At 40.0% G+C, this 16,911-nt stretch overlaps 1 protein-coding gene across 3 annotated transcripts in view; it reads left to right on the top strand.

Moving 5' to 3' along the window:
- UTRN (utrophin) overlaps nucleotides 1-16,911 on the top strand; it is a 561,071-nt gene that overhangs the window by 201,255 nt on the left and 342,905 nt on the right. For all 3 annotated transcript variants that reach the window (XM_032650818.1, XM_032650820.1, XM_032650819.1), the window contains 3 exons: nucleotides 11,199-11,286; nucleotides 16,257-16,498; nucleotides 16,662-16,842. In XM_032650818.1, coding sequence (XP_032506709.1) covers nucleotides 11,199-11,286; nucleotides 16,257-16,498; nucleotides 16,662-16,842 — 511 coding nt within the window. The remainder of the gene's footprint in view (nucleotides 1-11,198; nucleotides 11,287-16,256; nucleotides 16,499-16,661; nucleotides 16,843-16,911) is intronic.

Genomic DNA, 16,911 nt, shown 5'->3' with positions numbered 1-16,911 from the left:
TACTTCCCTCTGCTGTCCAATATATCCTTGTAGCTTCAATCCTTTTATTTTTTTTTTACATCTTTATTGGAGTATAATTGCTTTACAATGGTGTGTTAGTTTCTGCTTTATAACAAAGTGAATCAGTTATACATATACATATGTTCCCATATCTCTTCCCTCTTGCGTCGCCCTCCCTCCCACCCTCCCTATCCCACCCCTCTAGGTGGTCACAAAGCACCGAGCTGATCTCCCTGTGCTATGCTGCTTCCCACTAGCTATCTGTTTTACGTTTGGTAGTGTATATATGTCCACGCCACTCTCTCGCTTTGTCACAGCTTAACCTTCCCCCTTGCCATATCCTCAAGTCCATTCTCTAGTAGGTCTGTGTCTATATTGCTGTCTTACCCCTAGGTTCTTCATATCATTTTTTTTTCTTAAATTCCATATATATGTGTTAGCATACGGTATTTATCTTTCTCTTTCTGACTTACTTCACTCTATATGACAGACTCTAGGTCCATCCACCTCATTAAAAATAGCTCAATTTCCTTTCTTTTGATGGCTGAGTAATATTCCATTGTACATATGTGCCACATCTTCTTTATCCATTCATCCGATGATGGACACTTAGGTCGTTTCTATCTCTGGGCTATTGTAAATAGAGCTGCAGTGAACATTTTGGTACATGACTCTTTTTGAATGATGGTTTTCTCAGGGTATATGCCCAGTAGTGGGACTTCTGGGTCATATGGTTGTTCTATTTGTAGTTTTTTAAGGGACCTCCATACTGTTCTCCATAGTGGCTGTACCAATTCACATTCCCACCAGCAGTGCGAGAGTGTTTCCTTTTCTCCACACCCTCTCCAGCATTTATTGTTTCTAGATTTTTTGATGATGGCCATTCTGACTGGTGTGAGATGATATCTCATTGTAGTTTTGATTTGAATTTCTCTAATGATTAGTGATGTTGAGCATTCTTTCATGTGTTTGTTGGCAGTCTGTATATCTTCTCTGGAGAAATGTCTATTTAGGTCTTCTGCCCATTTTTGGATTGGGTTGTTTGTTTTTTTGTTATTGAGCTGCATGAACTGCTTATAAATTTTGGAGATTAATCCTTTGTCAGTTCCTTCATTTGCAAATATTTTCTCCCATTCTGAGGGTTGTCTTTTGGTCTTGATTATGGTTTCCTTTGCTGTCCAAAAGCTTTGAAGTTTCATTAGGTCCCATTTGTTTTTGTTTTTATTTCCATTTCTCTAGGAGGTGGGACAAAAAGTATCTTGCTGTGATTTATGTCGTAGAGTGTTCTTCCTATGTTTTCCTCCAAGAGTTTGATAGTTTCTGGCCTTACATTTAGGTCTTTAATCCATTTTGAGCTTATTTTTGTGTGTGGTGTTAGGGAGTGATCTAATCTCATACTTTTACATGTGCCTGTCCAGTTTTCCCAGCACCACTTACTGAAGAGGCTGTCTTTTCTCCATTGTACATTCCTGCCTCCTTTATCAAAGATATGGTGACCATATATGCATGGGTTTATCTCTGGGCTTTCTATCCTGTTCCATTGATCTACATTTCTGTTTTTGTGCCAGTACCATACTGTCTTGATTACTGTAGCTTTGTAGTATAGTCTGAAGTCTGGGAGCCTGATTCCTCCAGCTCTGTTTCTCTTTCTCAAGATTGCTTTGGCTATTCGGGGTCTTTTGTGTTTCCATACAAATTGTGAAATTTTTTGTTCTAGTTCTGTGAAAAATGCCAGTGGTTGTTTGATAGGGATTGCATTGAATCTGTAGATTGCTTTGGGTAGTAGAGTCATTTTCATAATGTTGATTCTTCCAATACAAGAACATGGTATACCTCTCCATCTGTTTGTATCATCTTTAACTTCTTTCATCAGTATCTTATAATTTTCTGCATACAGGTCTTTTGTCTCCTTAGGTAGGTTTATTCCTAGGTATTTTTATTCCTTTTGTTGCAGTGGTAAATGGGAGTGTTTTCTTGATTTCACTTTCAGATGTTTCATCATTAGTGTATAGGAATACCAGAGATTTCTGTGCATTAATTTTGTATCCTGCTACTTTACTAAATTCATTGATTAGCTCTAGTAGTTTTCTGATAGCATCTTTAGGATTCTCTACGTATAGTATCATGTCATCTGCAAACAGTGACAGCTTTACTTCTTCTTTTCCGATTTGGATTCCTTTTATTTCCTTTTCTTCTCTGATTGCTGTGGCTAAAACTTCCAAAACTATGTTGAATAAGAGTGGTGAGAGTGGGCCACCTTGTCTTGTTCCTGATCTTAGTGGAAATGCTTTCAGTTTTTCACTATTGAGGACAATGTTGGCTGTGGGTTTGTCATATATGGCCTTTATTATGTTGAGGAAAGTTCCCTCTATGCCTACTTTCTGCAGGGTTTTTATCATAATTGGGTGTTGAATTTTGTCGAAAGCTTTCTCTGCATCTATTGAGATGATCATATGGTTTTTCTCCTTCAATTTGTTAATATGGTGTGCCACGTTGAATGATTTGCGTATATTGAAGAATCCTTGCATTCCTGGAATAAACCCCACTTGATCATGGTGTATGATCCTTTTAATGTGCTGTTGGATTCTGTTTGCTAGTATTTTGTTGAGGATTTTTGCATCTATGTTCATCAGTGATATTGGCCTGTAGTTTTCTTTCTTTGTGACATCCTTGTCTGGTTTTGGTATCAAGGTGATGGTGGCCTCGTAGAATGAGTTTGGGAGTGTTCCTCCCTCTGCTATATTTTGGAAGAGTTTGAGAAAGATAGGTGTTAGCTCTTCTCTAAATGTTTGATAGAAGTCGCCTGTGAAGCCATCTGGTCCTGGGTTTTTGTTTGTTGGAAGATTTTTAATCACAGTTTCAATTTCAGTGCTTGTGATTGGTCTGTTCATATTTTCTATTTCTTCCTGACTCAGTCTTGGCAGGTTGTGCATTTCTAAGAATTTGTCCATTTCTTCCAGGTTGTCTATTTTATTGGCATAGATTTGCTTGTAGTAATCTCTTATGATCTTTTGTATTTCTGCAGTGTCAGTTGTTACTTCTCCTTTTTCATTTCTAATTCTATTGATTTGAGTCTTCTCCCTTTTTTTCTTGATGATTCTGGCTAATGGTTTATCTATTTTGTTTATCTTCTCAAAGAACCGGGTTTTAGTTTTATTGATCTTTGCTGTCATTTCCTTCATTTCTTTTTCATTTATTTCTGATCTGATTTTTATGATTTCTTTCCTTCTGCTAACTTTGGGGTTTTTTTGTTCTTCTTTCTCTAATTGCTTTAGGTGCAAGGTTAGGTTGTTTATTTGAGATGTTTCCTGTTTCTTAAGGTAGGATTGTATTGCTATAAACTTCCCTCTTAGAACTGCTTTTTCTGCATCCCGTTGGTTTTGGGTCGTCGTGTCTCCATTGTCATTTGTTTCTAGGTATTTTTAAATTTCCTCTTTGATTTCTTCAGTGATCACTTCGTTATTAAGTAGTGTATTGTTTAGCCTCCATGTGTTTGTATTTTTTTCAGATCTTTTCCTGTAATTGATATCTAGTCTCATAGCATTGTGGTCGGAAAAGATACTTGATACAATTTCAATCTTCTTAAATTTACCAAGGCTTGATTTGTGACCCAAGACATGATCTATCCTGGAGAATGTTCCATCAGCACTTGAGAAAAATGTGTATTCTGTTGTTTTTGGATGGAATGTCCTATAAATATCAATTAAGTCCATCTTGTTTAATGTATCATTTACAGCTTGTGTTTCCTTATTTATTTTCATTTTGGATGATCTGTGCATTGGTGAAAGTGGGGTGTTAAAGTCCCCTACTATGATTGTGTTACTGTTGATTTCCCCTTTTATGGCTGTTAGTATTTGCCGTATGTATTGAGGTGCTCCTGTGTTGGGTGCATAAATATTTACAATTGTTATATCTTCTTCTTGGATTGATCCCTTGATCATTATGTAATGTCCTTCTTTGTCTCTTCTAATAGTCTTTATTTTAAAGTCTATTTTGTCTGATATGAGAATTGCTACTCCAGCTTTCCTTTGGTTTCCATTTGCATGGAATATCTTTTTCCATCCCCTCACTTTCAGTCTGTATGTGTCTCTAGGTCTGAAGTGGGTCTCTTGTAGACAGCGTGTATATGGGTCTTTTTTTTGTATCCATTCAGCCAATCTGTGTCCTTTGGTGGGAGAATTTAGTCCATTTACATTTAAGGTAATTATTGACATGTATGTTCCTATTCCCATTTTCTTAATTGTTTTGGGTTCGTTGTTGTAGGCCTTTCCTTCTCTTGTTTTTCTTGCCTAGGGAAGCTCCTTTAGCATTGATGTAAAGCTGGTTTGGTGGTGCTGAACTCTCTCAGCTTTTGCTTGTCTGTAAAGGTTTTATTTTCTCCGTCAAATCTGAATGAGATCCTTGCTGGGTAGAGTAATCTTGGTTGCAGGTTTTTCTCCTTCATCACTTTAAATATGTCCTGCCAGTCCCTTCTGGCTTGCAGAGTTTGTGCTGAAAGATCAGCTGTTAACCTAGTGGGGATTCCCTTGTGTGTTATTTTTCCCTTGCTGCTTTTAATATGTTTTCTTTGTATTTAATTTTTGACAGTTTGATTAATATGTGTTTTGGCGTATTTCTCCTTGGAAATATCTTGTATGGGACTCTCTGTGCTTCCTGGACTTGATTGACTATCTCCTTTCCCATATTAGGGAAGTTTTCAACTATAATCTCTTCAAATATTTTCTCAGTCCCTTTCTTTTTCTCTTCTTCTTCTGGAACCCGTATAATTCGAATGTTGGTGCGTTTAATGTTGTCCCAGAGGTCTCTGAGACTGTGCTCAGTTCTTTTCATTCTTTTTTCTTTACTCTGCTCTGCAGTAGTTATTTCCACTATTTTATCTTCCAGGTCACTTATCCGTTCTTCTGCCTCAGTTGTTCTGCTATTGATCCCATCTAGAGTATTTTTAATTTCATTTATTGTGTGGTTCATCGTTGCTTGTTTCATCTTTAGTTCTTCTAGGTCCTTGTTAAATGTTTCTTGCATTTTGTCTATTCTATTTCCAAGATTTTGGATCATCTTTACTATCATTATTCTGAATTCTTTTTCAGGTAGACTGCCTATTTCCTCTTCATTTGTTAGGTCTGGTGGGTTTTTATCTTGCTCCTTCATCTGCTGTGTGTTTTTCTGTCTTCTCATTTTGCTTATCTTACTGTGTTTGGGGTCTCCTCTTTGCAGGCTGCAGGTTCGTAGTTCCCATTGTTTTTGGTGTCTGTCCCCAGTGGCTGAAGTTGTTTCAGTGGGTTGTGTAGGCTTCCTGGTGGAGGGGACTAGTGCCTGTTTTCTGGTGGATGAGGCTGGATCTTTTCTTTCTGGTGGGCACGTCCACGTCTGGTGGTGTGTTTTTGGGTAACTGTGGACTTATTATGATTTTAGGTAGCCTCTCTGCTAATGGGTGGGGTTGTGTTCCTGTCTTACTAGTTGTTTGGCATAGGGTGTCCAACACTGTAGCTTGCTGGTCGTTGAGTGAAGCTGGGTGCTGGTGGTGAGATGGAGATTTGTAGGAGATTTTCGCCGTTTGATATGTGGAGCTGGGAGGTCTCTTGTGGACCTGTGTCCTGAAGTTGGCTCTCCCACCTCAGAGGCACAGCACTGACTCCTGGCTGTAGCACCAAGAGCCTTTTATCCACACGGCTCAGAATAAAAGGGAGAAGAAGTAGAAAAGAAAGAAAGAAAGAAGGAAAGAAGGAAAGAAGGAAGGAAGGAAGGAAGGAAAGAAAGAAAGAAAGGAGGGAGGGAGGGAGGAAGGAGGGAGGGAAGGAAAGAAAGAAAGAAAGAAAGAAGGAAAGAAGATGAAGTAAGATAAACTAAAATAGTTATTAGAATAAAAATAATTATTAAGAAAAAAAATTTTTTTTAAAAAGAAAAAACCAACAAAAAAAAAAACGGACGGATAGAACCCTAGGACAAATGGTGGAAGCAAAGCTATACGGACAAAATCTCACACAGAATCATACACATAGACACAAAAAGAGGAAAAGGGGAAAAAATCATAAACCTGGCTCTCAAAAGTCTACTTCCTCAATTTGGGATAATTCGTTGTCTATTCATGTATTCCACAAATACAGGTACATCAAGTTGATTGCAGAGGTTTAATCCGCTGCTTCTGAGGCTGCTGGGAGGGATTTCCCTTTCTGTTCTTTGTTCTCACAGCTCCCTGGGCTCAGCTTTGGATTTGGCCCCACCTCTGCCAAAGGCGTCTGTTCTTCTCTCAGACAGGACAGGGTTAAAGGAGCCGCTGATTCGAGGGCTCTGGCTCACTCAGGCCGGGGGTGGGGTGGGGGGGGGCAGGGAGGGGCAAGGAGGCGGGGCTATCCTGCGGCTGCAGAGGCCGGCATGACGTTGCACCAGCCTGAGGCGCGGTATGCGTTCTCCTGGGGAAGTTGTCCCTGGATCCCAGGACCCTGGCAGTGGCGGGCTACACAGCCTCCCGGGAAGGGCGGTGTGGTGAGTGACCTGTGCTCGCACACAGGCTTCTTGGTGGCGGCAGCAGCAGCCTTAGCGTCTCATGCCCGTCTCTGGGGTCCGCGCTTTTAGCCGTGGCTCGCGCCCGTCTCTGGAGTTCCTTTAAGCAGCACTCTTAATCCCCTCTCCTTGCACACCAGGAAAGAAAGAGGGAAGAAAAAGCCTCTTGTCTTTTCGGTAGGTCCAGACTTTTCCCTGGACTCCCTTCCGGCTAGCCGTCGTGCACTAACCCCCTGCAGGCTGTGTTCACGCCGCCAACCCCAGTCCTCTACCTGCGCTGCGACCGAAGCTCAAGCCTCAGCTCCCAGCCCCGCTCGCCCCGGCGGGTGAGCAGACAAGCCTCTCGGGCTGGTGAGTGCCGGTCGGCACTGATACTCAGCGTGGGAATCTCTCCGCTTTGCCCTCCGCACCCCTGTTGCTGCGCTCTCCTCCGCGGCTCCGAAGCTCCCCCGCTCCGCCACCCTCAGTCTCCGCCCGCGAAGGGGCTTCCTAGTGTGTGGAAGCCTTTCCTCCTTCACAGCTCCCTCCCACTGGTGCAGGTACCGTCCCTATCCTTTTGTCGCTGTTCTTTCTATTTTTCTTTTGCCCTACCCAGGTACGTGGGGGGTTTCTTGCCTTTTGGGTGGTCTGAGGTCTTCTGCCAGCGTTCAGTCGGTGTTCTGTAGGAGTTGTTACACGTGTAGATGTATTTCTGGTGTATCTGTGGGGAGGAAGGTGATCTCTGCGTCTTACTCTTCCGCCATCTTCCCGTCGTCCGTCGAGGAGAAGTTTTTTTTCCTCCTTCCTTAACCAGTTAATTGAGATGTGCAGGAAGGGACACTTGCTAAGGTGATCCAGTTGTCATTACTAATTTTAGCTTCATTAGATCTATCTTAATCTGGTACCTAATAGTACATGTGTGTATGCTGAAAATGTTTTGCCTTCCAAATGCAAGAAACTGTTTCAAATCCCAAGATTTCTTCTATAAACATTCTTTTTAGAGGAGAGACGTATGTAAAACAAATAAACACTATAAAATGTATGGGATTGTAGCTCTGCTACTTTGTACAGCATGTGTGTTACTGTAAATTGCAACAGGAGATTGCAGTGATTTATGTCTTTGGGGTTCATTAAGTCTCTGTACATCCCTGCATGAATTATTTAGGCACCTAGAGCAAGTCCGTATCACCATCTACATCAGCAATGGCGTTTATAAAGAGTTTGGAGAATGTTTAAAAATAAGACGTATGTGTAGATATCAATGATGTGAGTTAGAAAGTGGTAGTTACTGAGGGAATTGAGAGGAGGCCAGGCTTGCAGCTGTCTCTATACACTGGTGAAGTCCAGAAGGCAAAGTGACACTGAAGGAGGGGGCTTGGAGCTGGTCAGAAGGGCACACCAGGCAGGCGGCGCCCATGAGCAGAGGCTCAGAGGGGGGCAAGTGTGTTGTGATGCTTGGAACAAATAATTCGTTTTGTTTTGTGCTAGGCGTATGTGTAAAAGCAGTAGAGAGTTAAGGCTGGAGAGGTGGTTTAGGACCAGACCCTGGCTGACTTTGAATGTTTGGGTGAGAAGCTGAGACTGATGTTTGCCTTATCATTCCACTGTAACTGTTCTTATTTAGGGGTCACCATTGACGACTGCTTTCAAAATCCAAAGGATAGATTTCTATTCTCCTCAGACTTCCTTTCTTTGCAGCATTTGCCACTGTTTACCTTCCCTTTTTACATGTCATTTAAAAAGGATATTGCTTTAAATTTAAAATGCTAGCAACTAGGGCTTCCCTGGTGGCGCAGTGGTTGAGAGTCCGCCTGCCGATGCAGGGGACACGGGTTCGTGCCCCGGTGTGGGAGGATCCCACATGCCGCGGAGCGGCTGGGCCCGTGAGCCATGGCCACTGAGCCTGCGCGTCCGGAGCCTGTTGCTCCGCAACGGGAGAGGCCACAACAGTGAGAGGCCCGCGTACCGCAAAAAAAAAAAAAAAAAAAAAAAATGCTAGCAACTAGAACTCAATAATATAGGAAAAGGCAATCGTTTACTTATAACCAAACAGTATGTTTTTTATAAGAATCCACAAATAGTCTAAAATTAGAAAATCTATTAATATACAGCATTAGTAGGTTTAAATTCAAATCCAATAAATTTTAAAAGATAATCATCTCAATAGTAGTGCATCTTCTTAACATAGCTTTAAGATGTCCAGTTCAAACCATCAGCCAACATTTTACTTAACAGTGAACTATTAAAATAATTCTCATTAAAACACACATTTATGAAATTACTGTTATTATTTAATGTTATTGTTACTAATAGTATCATCTCACTCTTGATGAGTTCTAAGATATAAATTTGATTATACAGCTCCAGCACTTGCAATTAATTAATGACTTGCCATTGCTGTGGGGATAAAATGTAAAGGCCACAGTGCCCTTACAAGGCACTTCCAGACAGCTCTCTTCCCTACCTCTAAGCAGAAACTCAGCACCTCTCATTCACTCGTCAGAGCTCCAGCCCTCCTGACTCCTACGCTTTTCTCAATATCCTGCCTTCCCCATGTGTGGCTTTCCGGGCTCCGAATAGCCCTTTATTAAGCCTTTGCTGTGTGGCTGAAATGCCTCCTACTTCAGAAAGCCTCCTTTAGCCTCATTAGGCAGATTCCATATTGCTTTGACCATACTTCTGTGAAAGCCCTTATTGCATTTATGTCATTATTTGTTTATATGCCTGCTGCCACTGCTTAGAAAGTGTGGATGATTTTCCCTTGAAACCTGTATTTTCAGCACTCTATAAATTTCTTGGCTTATGGAAGGAGACCATGATGACTGTGGACAGGGGGAATGTGGAAGCACTGTTATCAGAGCCCCCTGCACAGGGGATCAGGAGAGCCAGGCATGAGGACTATGTTCCATCATTTCATATGCTTCTGAAAGACTGGTAGATGATATTAATGATCATTCAACAACCCAATTCTCAAAGGCAGTAAAGTGGCAGAGAATTTGGAAGCTACAGTGATCTTTATGGAACAAGTCCCACAGAACACTGATAAGTTAAATTCCATCCTGTGATCTAGGAACAATTTTACTTCCAGAAATTGTTATATAATATTCGAGGGGATAAAAGTAACAATTGTGTATGTTTATGTAAGGCATGATTGGCAGTTCCTGTGTTTTTCCTTTATTTATAAGTTCGTTTATTTTGTTGCTTTAGACAAGAAGTAGTAGATGCCAAAGATCTGAGAAAAATGTACAATAAAGAAAATTTAACCATTGCTTTAATTGCTAATTTTTCTTGCAAATTTGGGAAATATCAACTTAATTTTATTTTAGTGAAAGAATAACTTGTTCCAACTGATGCAATACCTGGGTGGAGAACCCCTAGTCTAATCTACCACCATCGTAAAAAAAAGTAGCCAAAAATCAGTTTGTATAAAAGCAGGTAATATTTTTTCTCCAGTTTGACGGTGACTTTTTACATCGATAGTTAGTTTAACAAAGATTAGTGGTGTTTCGTAGAATCTCTTGTTCTTTCTTGATCTTTGACTATAAAAATGGTTGTTTTACTTGGTCACATTAAGGTTTGTGTGGATCAAAATAGGAGAGTTAAATTTATTTGATAGTCCTTACATTCGTAGACCCTAGAAGTGGGATTCTTCTCTAGGTTGTCTGGTTGAAGTAATATGGGTTGCCTGGATGCTTTGATTGTGCTATTTTGGACACTATTTGAGTGGCTAGATAATTATCAAATGCAGAAATTTCAAATACTGACTGTGTATACAACACGTGTGTGTGTATGTGTGTCCATGGTTTTGCTCAGCCCTTTCTAACATTCTGGAAGACCTTGTCTTCCCCTGTCTCTGAGATATAAGGACATTGAGAATATAAAATCGTAGAGACATAAATATTAAAATTAAGAGCCATTCTGTGAATATAAAGGATAAAATACTTTGGGTCCTAAAGCATATTGTTATTGTTAAAAAATTATGTATGAATTATGCTGGTAGTTGAAGTTTGTGTTAGACCCTACGCTTAGTGTAACACCAACAAATGATATTGGGCTCAAATTATTTCTGTCTTTCGTATTAATTAATTTATTTTTGTTTGGTGATCTCTGTCTTCATAGTGCACTCAGTTCATTTCAGTCAAACTGTTATTTTTATGGTGTGGAGTATACTGAGGCCATGTATGTGAATAAATATTCTGGATCTAAAATACTAATTTTAATTACCTCCTCCTGATAGGAACTCATGTATGTAGTGTAAAATTTTTTCTTCTTATAAAAGAAACCAGGGACTTCCCTGGCAGTCCAGTGGTTAGGACTTCGCCTTCCAATGCAGAAGGTGTGGGTTCGATCCCTGGTCGGGGAGCTAAGATCCTACATGCCTCGCGGCCAAAAAACCGAAACATAAAACAGGGGCGGTATTGTAACAAATTCAGTAAAGACTTTTAAAGATTTTTGTTTTGCTGTAGAGCATTTTTAAGGAAACCAAAATTGTATATTGTTTGTTTGAATTTACCTTTTAAAATTTAATCATCTCTAGCGTTCTGGAGGGCAGCTTGAAATGGCATAGCTTTATCTTGGTATTTTCTTAGGTAAACTTTGACTGTAACTCCCACCTAAGAGAGTGTGGGAGGGACATCAAATATAAAAACTTCAGTAAGCATTAATACTATATTGAGAAGAAAGTCTGTACTATTCTTATATTGGGACTTTATTTTCAGGGATTAGAAAAGGAACAGATGGAAAGAAGTTCCAGACTCGATGAATTAAAGCAAACCGGACAAGTCCTTTTGGAGCAAATGGGAAAAGGTGAGAACCTTGATTTTTTTTTTTTTTTTTTAATATCAATACTTTGCCAGACATGTGGGAGTCAATTCTTAAAGCTACATCATCCAAGTGCCCCATTACTCTGTTATAGTAGTTGATGATCTTTAGGAACAAAATAAGCTAAACCAAGGAAACCAGGTTTGGTACAGCAGTCGTGAAAGTCAAATGAAAACAGATAATTTCATTTTTTATAAACATTTCTGTGCTACAAGAGAAGTCACAGAACTTAATTCACATGCATTAGGTAGAAAGGTCCTACCAGACTTCACCGTGCTGGAATTTTTTGATGAAACTAGTTTGAGAAAACCAGTGATGTAATTATTCAAACATCTGTTTTACTGAAGAATTTGATGTGCTTTTCTAACTGAACTGAAGCATGTATCTGCATCCTTACATAAGCAGACTCTGGGCAAATTACACTCTGTAAAGAAACTTCTTCTACATTAATTATCCATGGCCTAGGATTTATTTCAAATGTATTGAAGAGAAGGAAAGGCCGGGAGAATCACCCAGTTGTGCTTTCATTTCGGTTCAACATTTCTGGTTTTAAAGTAGCAGTAGGATTACTGCTAACCACATGTAGAGAAGTAAAATACAGTACTGTAAAATTAGAATAATGGATAAAGTGGAATGACAGTGGGAAATGTTAAAAACCACTTTTACTCTCATTAACAAAAGGCAGACACTCCCCAAAAATGAGAAAATTAAACTGAACATACAGACCCTATTCAGACCAGTGTCCCAAATTCTAAGCTTCCCACCCCATCCTAAAAATTTTTAATAACAGATTTTTTTAAATAAATGAATCTCTGCACTCTGATTCTGCCACACCCACTAAAAGCTGACACAGACATGAATTTAATTCAGTTCATAAACTCATGAAATTACCCCACATCACCCAGATAAAGTCTGGTTTCCAAGCTACAGTGTCGATGTAGAAGTGAAGAATCTATGATTGTAACTAACATAAATTTAACACACAATGTATTGTAATTATTGAAGTATCTCAAGGGAAATTATATTCTCGCTCTGTCTCTAGGTCCCTTCAAATAAATACTTGAAAAAGTAATCTCCAAATGGGGTGTCCACACCCAGTAGTAAGACACCTAGCTAGGATGGAGTTTGAATGAAAATACTATTCTGTTTGGAAGGAAAGAAGGAGGAAGGGAAGAAAGGGTGGGAGGGAGAGAGGGAGGAAGGAAGGAAGAAATTAAGCTGTACAAATGATCTATGACAGTGGTACATTGCTCTATGACAGTGGTACATTTCCATGAGTTCTAAATAAATGAACATATACTGGGCATATACATACTTTTGTGTATGTATGTGTGTGTGACCTCAGTATATATACAAAATAAATCAACATATTTTTCAAAAGGCAGAGGGAAAAATAATCCAAGCTTTTTTTAAAATGTGGTTTTCTGGGTTGGAGGAGGGTGATTGATCCATTAGGGACTCTAGGAAACTTTCTGAAGAGGTGGAAATATTCTATGTATTGATAAATGTGTGTAGGTTTCTCAGAACAGCACAGTTCCTGTATTTCAATGTAAGTAAATTTTACTTTAAGAAATGTGAAAGTAATAATAATGATTAAATGGGTGAGGAGTGAGTAGGGGTATATAGATAATTCAAGAATAGTAGAATGTTATTAATTACTGAAGCTGGGTAATTGGTACAGGACATTCATTCTACTGTTCTATTTATTTGTATATATTTCCATTTTCTATAATAAAAAGTCAAAAAATATAAAGATTAAAAGCTACATTTTAGAAGATTCTCGTCAAACTAATATTCCTAATTCAGCCGTGGGTGTCTGTGGCTTTTGTCAAGGAGAGTTTCAGCAGACCTCCAAAGCATTTATTGTTGGAGTAAGGAATAGGGTTTATAAGAAAAGCCTTTCAAAGCAAGGTGAGAAAAAGAATCATATGTAAAACTGCTTGGCAAAAATATTAATCTTTACATTCCCCTGAGCCACTGGGTCTGTGGGGGAAAAAAGTTCTTTAATGCAGGTAAAAGTTTCAAATATAAATAACACCTTATTGGGCTTCCCTGGTGGCGCAGTGGTTGAGAGTCTGCCTGCCGATGCAGGGGACACGGGTTTGTGCCCCTGTCTGGGAAGATCCCACATGCCGCGGAGCGGCTGGGCCCGTGAGCCATGGCCGCTGAGCCTGCGCGTCTGGAGCCTGTGCTCCGCAACGGGAGAGGCCACAACAGTGAGAGGCCCGCGTACCGCAAAAAAAAAAAAAAAAAAAAAAATCAAATAATCTCAATGAATTTACCTTAATGTAACTACATTTCCCCAATGCTGCCGAAGTAAAATTTTCTTTTACCACCTCCCTCCAAAAAGAATTCCCAGTATATCAACATATAAGCCTATGGAATTTGATGATGATCCTATGTTTTGTAAACATTTCCCTTGATTTTAATAGTGATAGATTGAAAAGCTAAAGTCAAGTGAGAGTGACAGGAATATGTTATACGTTATCCCTTCTAGAAAATTAATAAAAGGATGGGATATTGATTTTTGCTTTTGATTAGTCATCTAAGAGTTGGATGTCCTGTAGAAACAGAAAAAGCTACAACTTTGGATCTCTGGGAATAAAACAATTATTTTAAAAGACAATATATGGTTTTCCTTTTTTAAGATGTAAATTGTGCTTTATTTATTACTTGACACTGGTCCAAACTATATCAGGCTTAGAGGAGGGAGATTTAAATTTTGAGAATTGGTTTGAAAGTGTAAATGGATACTGAAATATTGTCAGTGAATTAAAAAAAACTATGGAAGAAGTTTCTTCAGCTTCCCTAGTACCTAAGATGAGTACCTCTTACCTATTTTCTGGATTAGTGGTGATAATTTTCCATCTCAAAATTTTATTTGCCAGCTTAATTTTCTTTCTTGTTAATCATAAATTGTCCTGACATGTAAATGAAGTGGCTGATATTATTCCTTTGCCCACTTAAAATAGAAATGACCTGGCAGGCGCACAGCCTAGATCTCCATTGCTCAGATTGTCAGAAAAGTGGTAATTTAGGACTTCCCTGGTGGTGCAGTGGTTAAGAATCTGCCTGCCAATGCAGGGGACACAGGTTCGAGCCCTGGTCCAGGAAGATCCCACATGCTGCGGAGCAACTAAGCACGGGCGCCGCAACTACTGAGCCTGTGCTCTAGAGCCCGTGCACCACAAATACTGAGCCTACGTGCCACAACTACTGAAGCCCACGCACCTAGAGCCCGTGCTGTGCAACAAGAGAAGCCACTGCAATGAGAAGCCTGCGCACTGCAACGAAGAGTAGCCCCCGCCCGCCACAACTAGAGAAAGCCCATGCGCAGCAACAAAGACCCAACGCAGCCAAAAATAAATAAATAAATAAATAAGTAAATTAAAAAAAAAAAAGGAAAGTGGTAATTTAGTTAGTTTATGACCTCCATTAACAGGGATAATTGAACTTGGACTGCGGTATGAATGTTTTGTCTAGGTGTAATATTCTATTACTTGTGTGATGGTGGACAGTTTACTTCAGCAATTGACATGGGTGATATATTCAGATTATGTAATGTCACGTTTGCATTTCTAATTTTCAGTGGATACGGTGTGTTACAGAAATTTTCAAAATTTGCATCATCTGTGGATCCTAAGTGACCTTTTGTTTTACATGCCTTTTTTTTCCCTTTAGAGCTCTCGTTACCCTGGATTTTGATTACATATATTTACAAAGTTTTATTGCTTCTGCTCTAATAATAAAGATGTTAAACCCATTTTTTCAACATGCATGCTTTCTTCAGGACATCGATTCCTTTGTAGATTTCCCATACCTTTTCATAGTAATTTTCAATGATTCAATGGTATTTTATATTAAGAGAAGGACTATGATAAAACCTATTATTATATGTAACTTATTTCTATGAACATTCTCTGCCTCTCAAAAATATGAGACAAAATTATGAGATGACAATAATAAACATAATGGCATTTTGTTTCCTGATGTGTTTCTAAAGTAGATAATCTTAGCACTTTGATCTTTTCACATTCACTGGTCTGTGTGTAGCATTCCCAGTAGGCTTGCTGATGCTTCTTGGGCCTGGCTACTGGTGTAGTATTCCTGCACTCACCAGATTGCTCCCAGCACTAGGAGTTCCAGCCATTCATTTTGCAGTTCCTATGACCTGTGGTTTGATCACAAGTCTCAAGCTGCCTCCTCCTTTTTCTAGCCAAGCTGTTTTTCTTGATGACAGAGGGTCTACCTTCTGACGTCAGAGCCCCAGACAAGTCCAGACAGTTCATTTTATTCCTCGTGCTCAGACTGGAAACTAGTAGAACAGTAGGTTGCCAAGGATGGAGACACATGTTCTGTAGAAAAGGCAGTGGCTGACACTCGACTGATGTGCTTTTTGTGTTGGCCATCCCCCTCCTGACCTGCTATTTTAAGCTCCCCCTCTCCCGTTTTTTTTTGTTTTTTTTTTTTTAAATAATTTATTTATTTTTGACTGCATTGGGTCTTCATCCCTATGCGAGGGCTTTCTCTAGTTGTGGCCAGCGGGGCCACTCTTCGCTGTGGTGCGAGGGTCTCTCACTGCGGTGGCCTCTCCCGCTGCAGAGCACGGGCTCCAGGCGTGCGAGCCTCAGCAGTTGTGGCACGCGGGCCCAGCCGCTCCGCGGCACGTGGGATCCTCCCAGACCAGGGCCCGAACCCATGCCCCCCGCATCGGCAGGCGGACTCCCAACCACTGCGCCACCAGGGAAGCCCCCCTCTCCCGTTTTTATCAAGGAATTAAACATAGTTATTTTTAAGTGCATCATTACAATGTTGTGTTAAAAGGGACTTAAGGGAGTGATCATTATGTATGACGTTGCCTCATTATTTTGAATAGGTTAGAATGTTTATAACAAATCCAGAACAAGTTTTGTAATAATTTATGAAATGTCTGCTTATTTTTCATGTCTGCGTAGAAGGTCTGCCTACTGAAGAAATAAAAAATGTTCTGGAGAAGATATTATCAGAATGGAAGAATATATCCCAGCATTTGGAAGATCTAGCAAGAAAGATTCAGCTACAGGAAGATATAAATGCTTTTTTTAAGCACCTTGATGAGCTTGAAAAGACCATAAAGACAAAAGAGGAGTGGGTAAAACACACGCCCTTTTCAGAATCTCCCCAGCAGTCCTTGCCAAGCTTGAAGGATTCCTGTCAGGTAAAGACACAACCATCCAGAACATGAAAGATTTCTATGTCCAGTCCTGTATTTAAAGAAGATGCTCCTTGTATCATGAACTTTAGGTTAATTCTGCTCTGATTAACTTTCTGTGAGGATGTTCATCTTCAGCGAATCATGTGGTCATATTTTCTCTTCATAGCAAGAATTAACAGACCTCCGTAGCCACCACCCCAAAATTGAAATGCTGCATGCAAGCTGCTCAGCCCTGAAGTCTCAGCCTTCTGCCCCAGATTTTGTTCAGCGGGATTTTGAGAGCTTTGTGGGCCGTTACCAAGCTGTGCAACAGGATTTAGAGGAGCGTCACCAACAGCTCGAGAACGGTAAACCCATTCTGTTGCGTTTTTTTATTAGACAAGTCCACCATCTCCTTTCTCAGTTTGCCTTAGCTT

Source organism: Phocoena sinus, chromosome 12 (genome assembly GCF_008692025.1).
Source record: "Phocoena sinus isolate mPhoSin1 chromosome 12, mPhoSin1.pri, whole genome shotgun sequence".
NCBI classification, from domain to species: domain Eukaryota; kingdom Metazoa; phylum Chordata; class Mammalia; order Artiodactyla; family Phocoenidae; genus Phocoena; species Phocoena sinus.
This window is presented reverse-complemented; position numbering and strand designations above follow the sequence as displayed.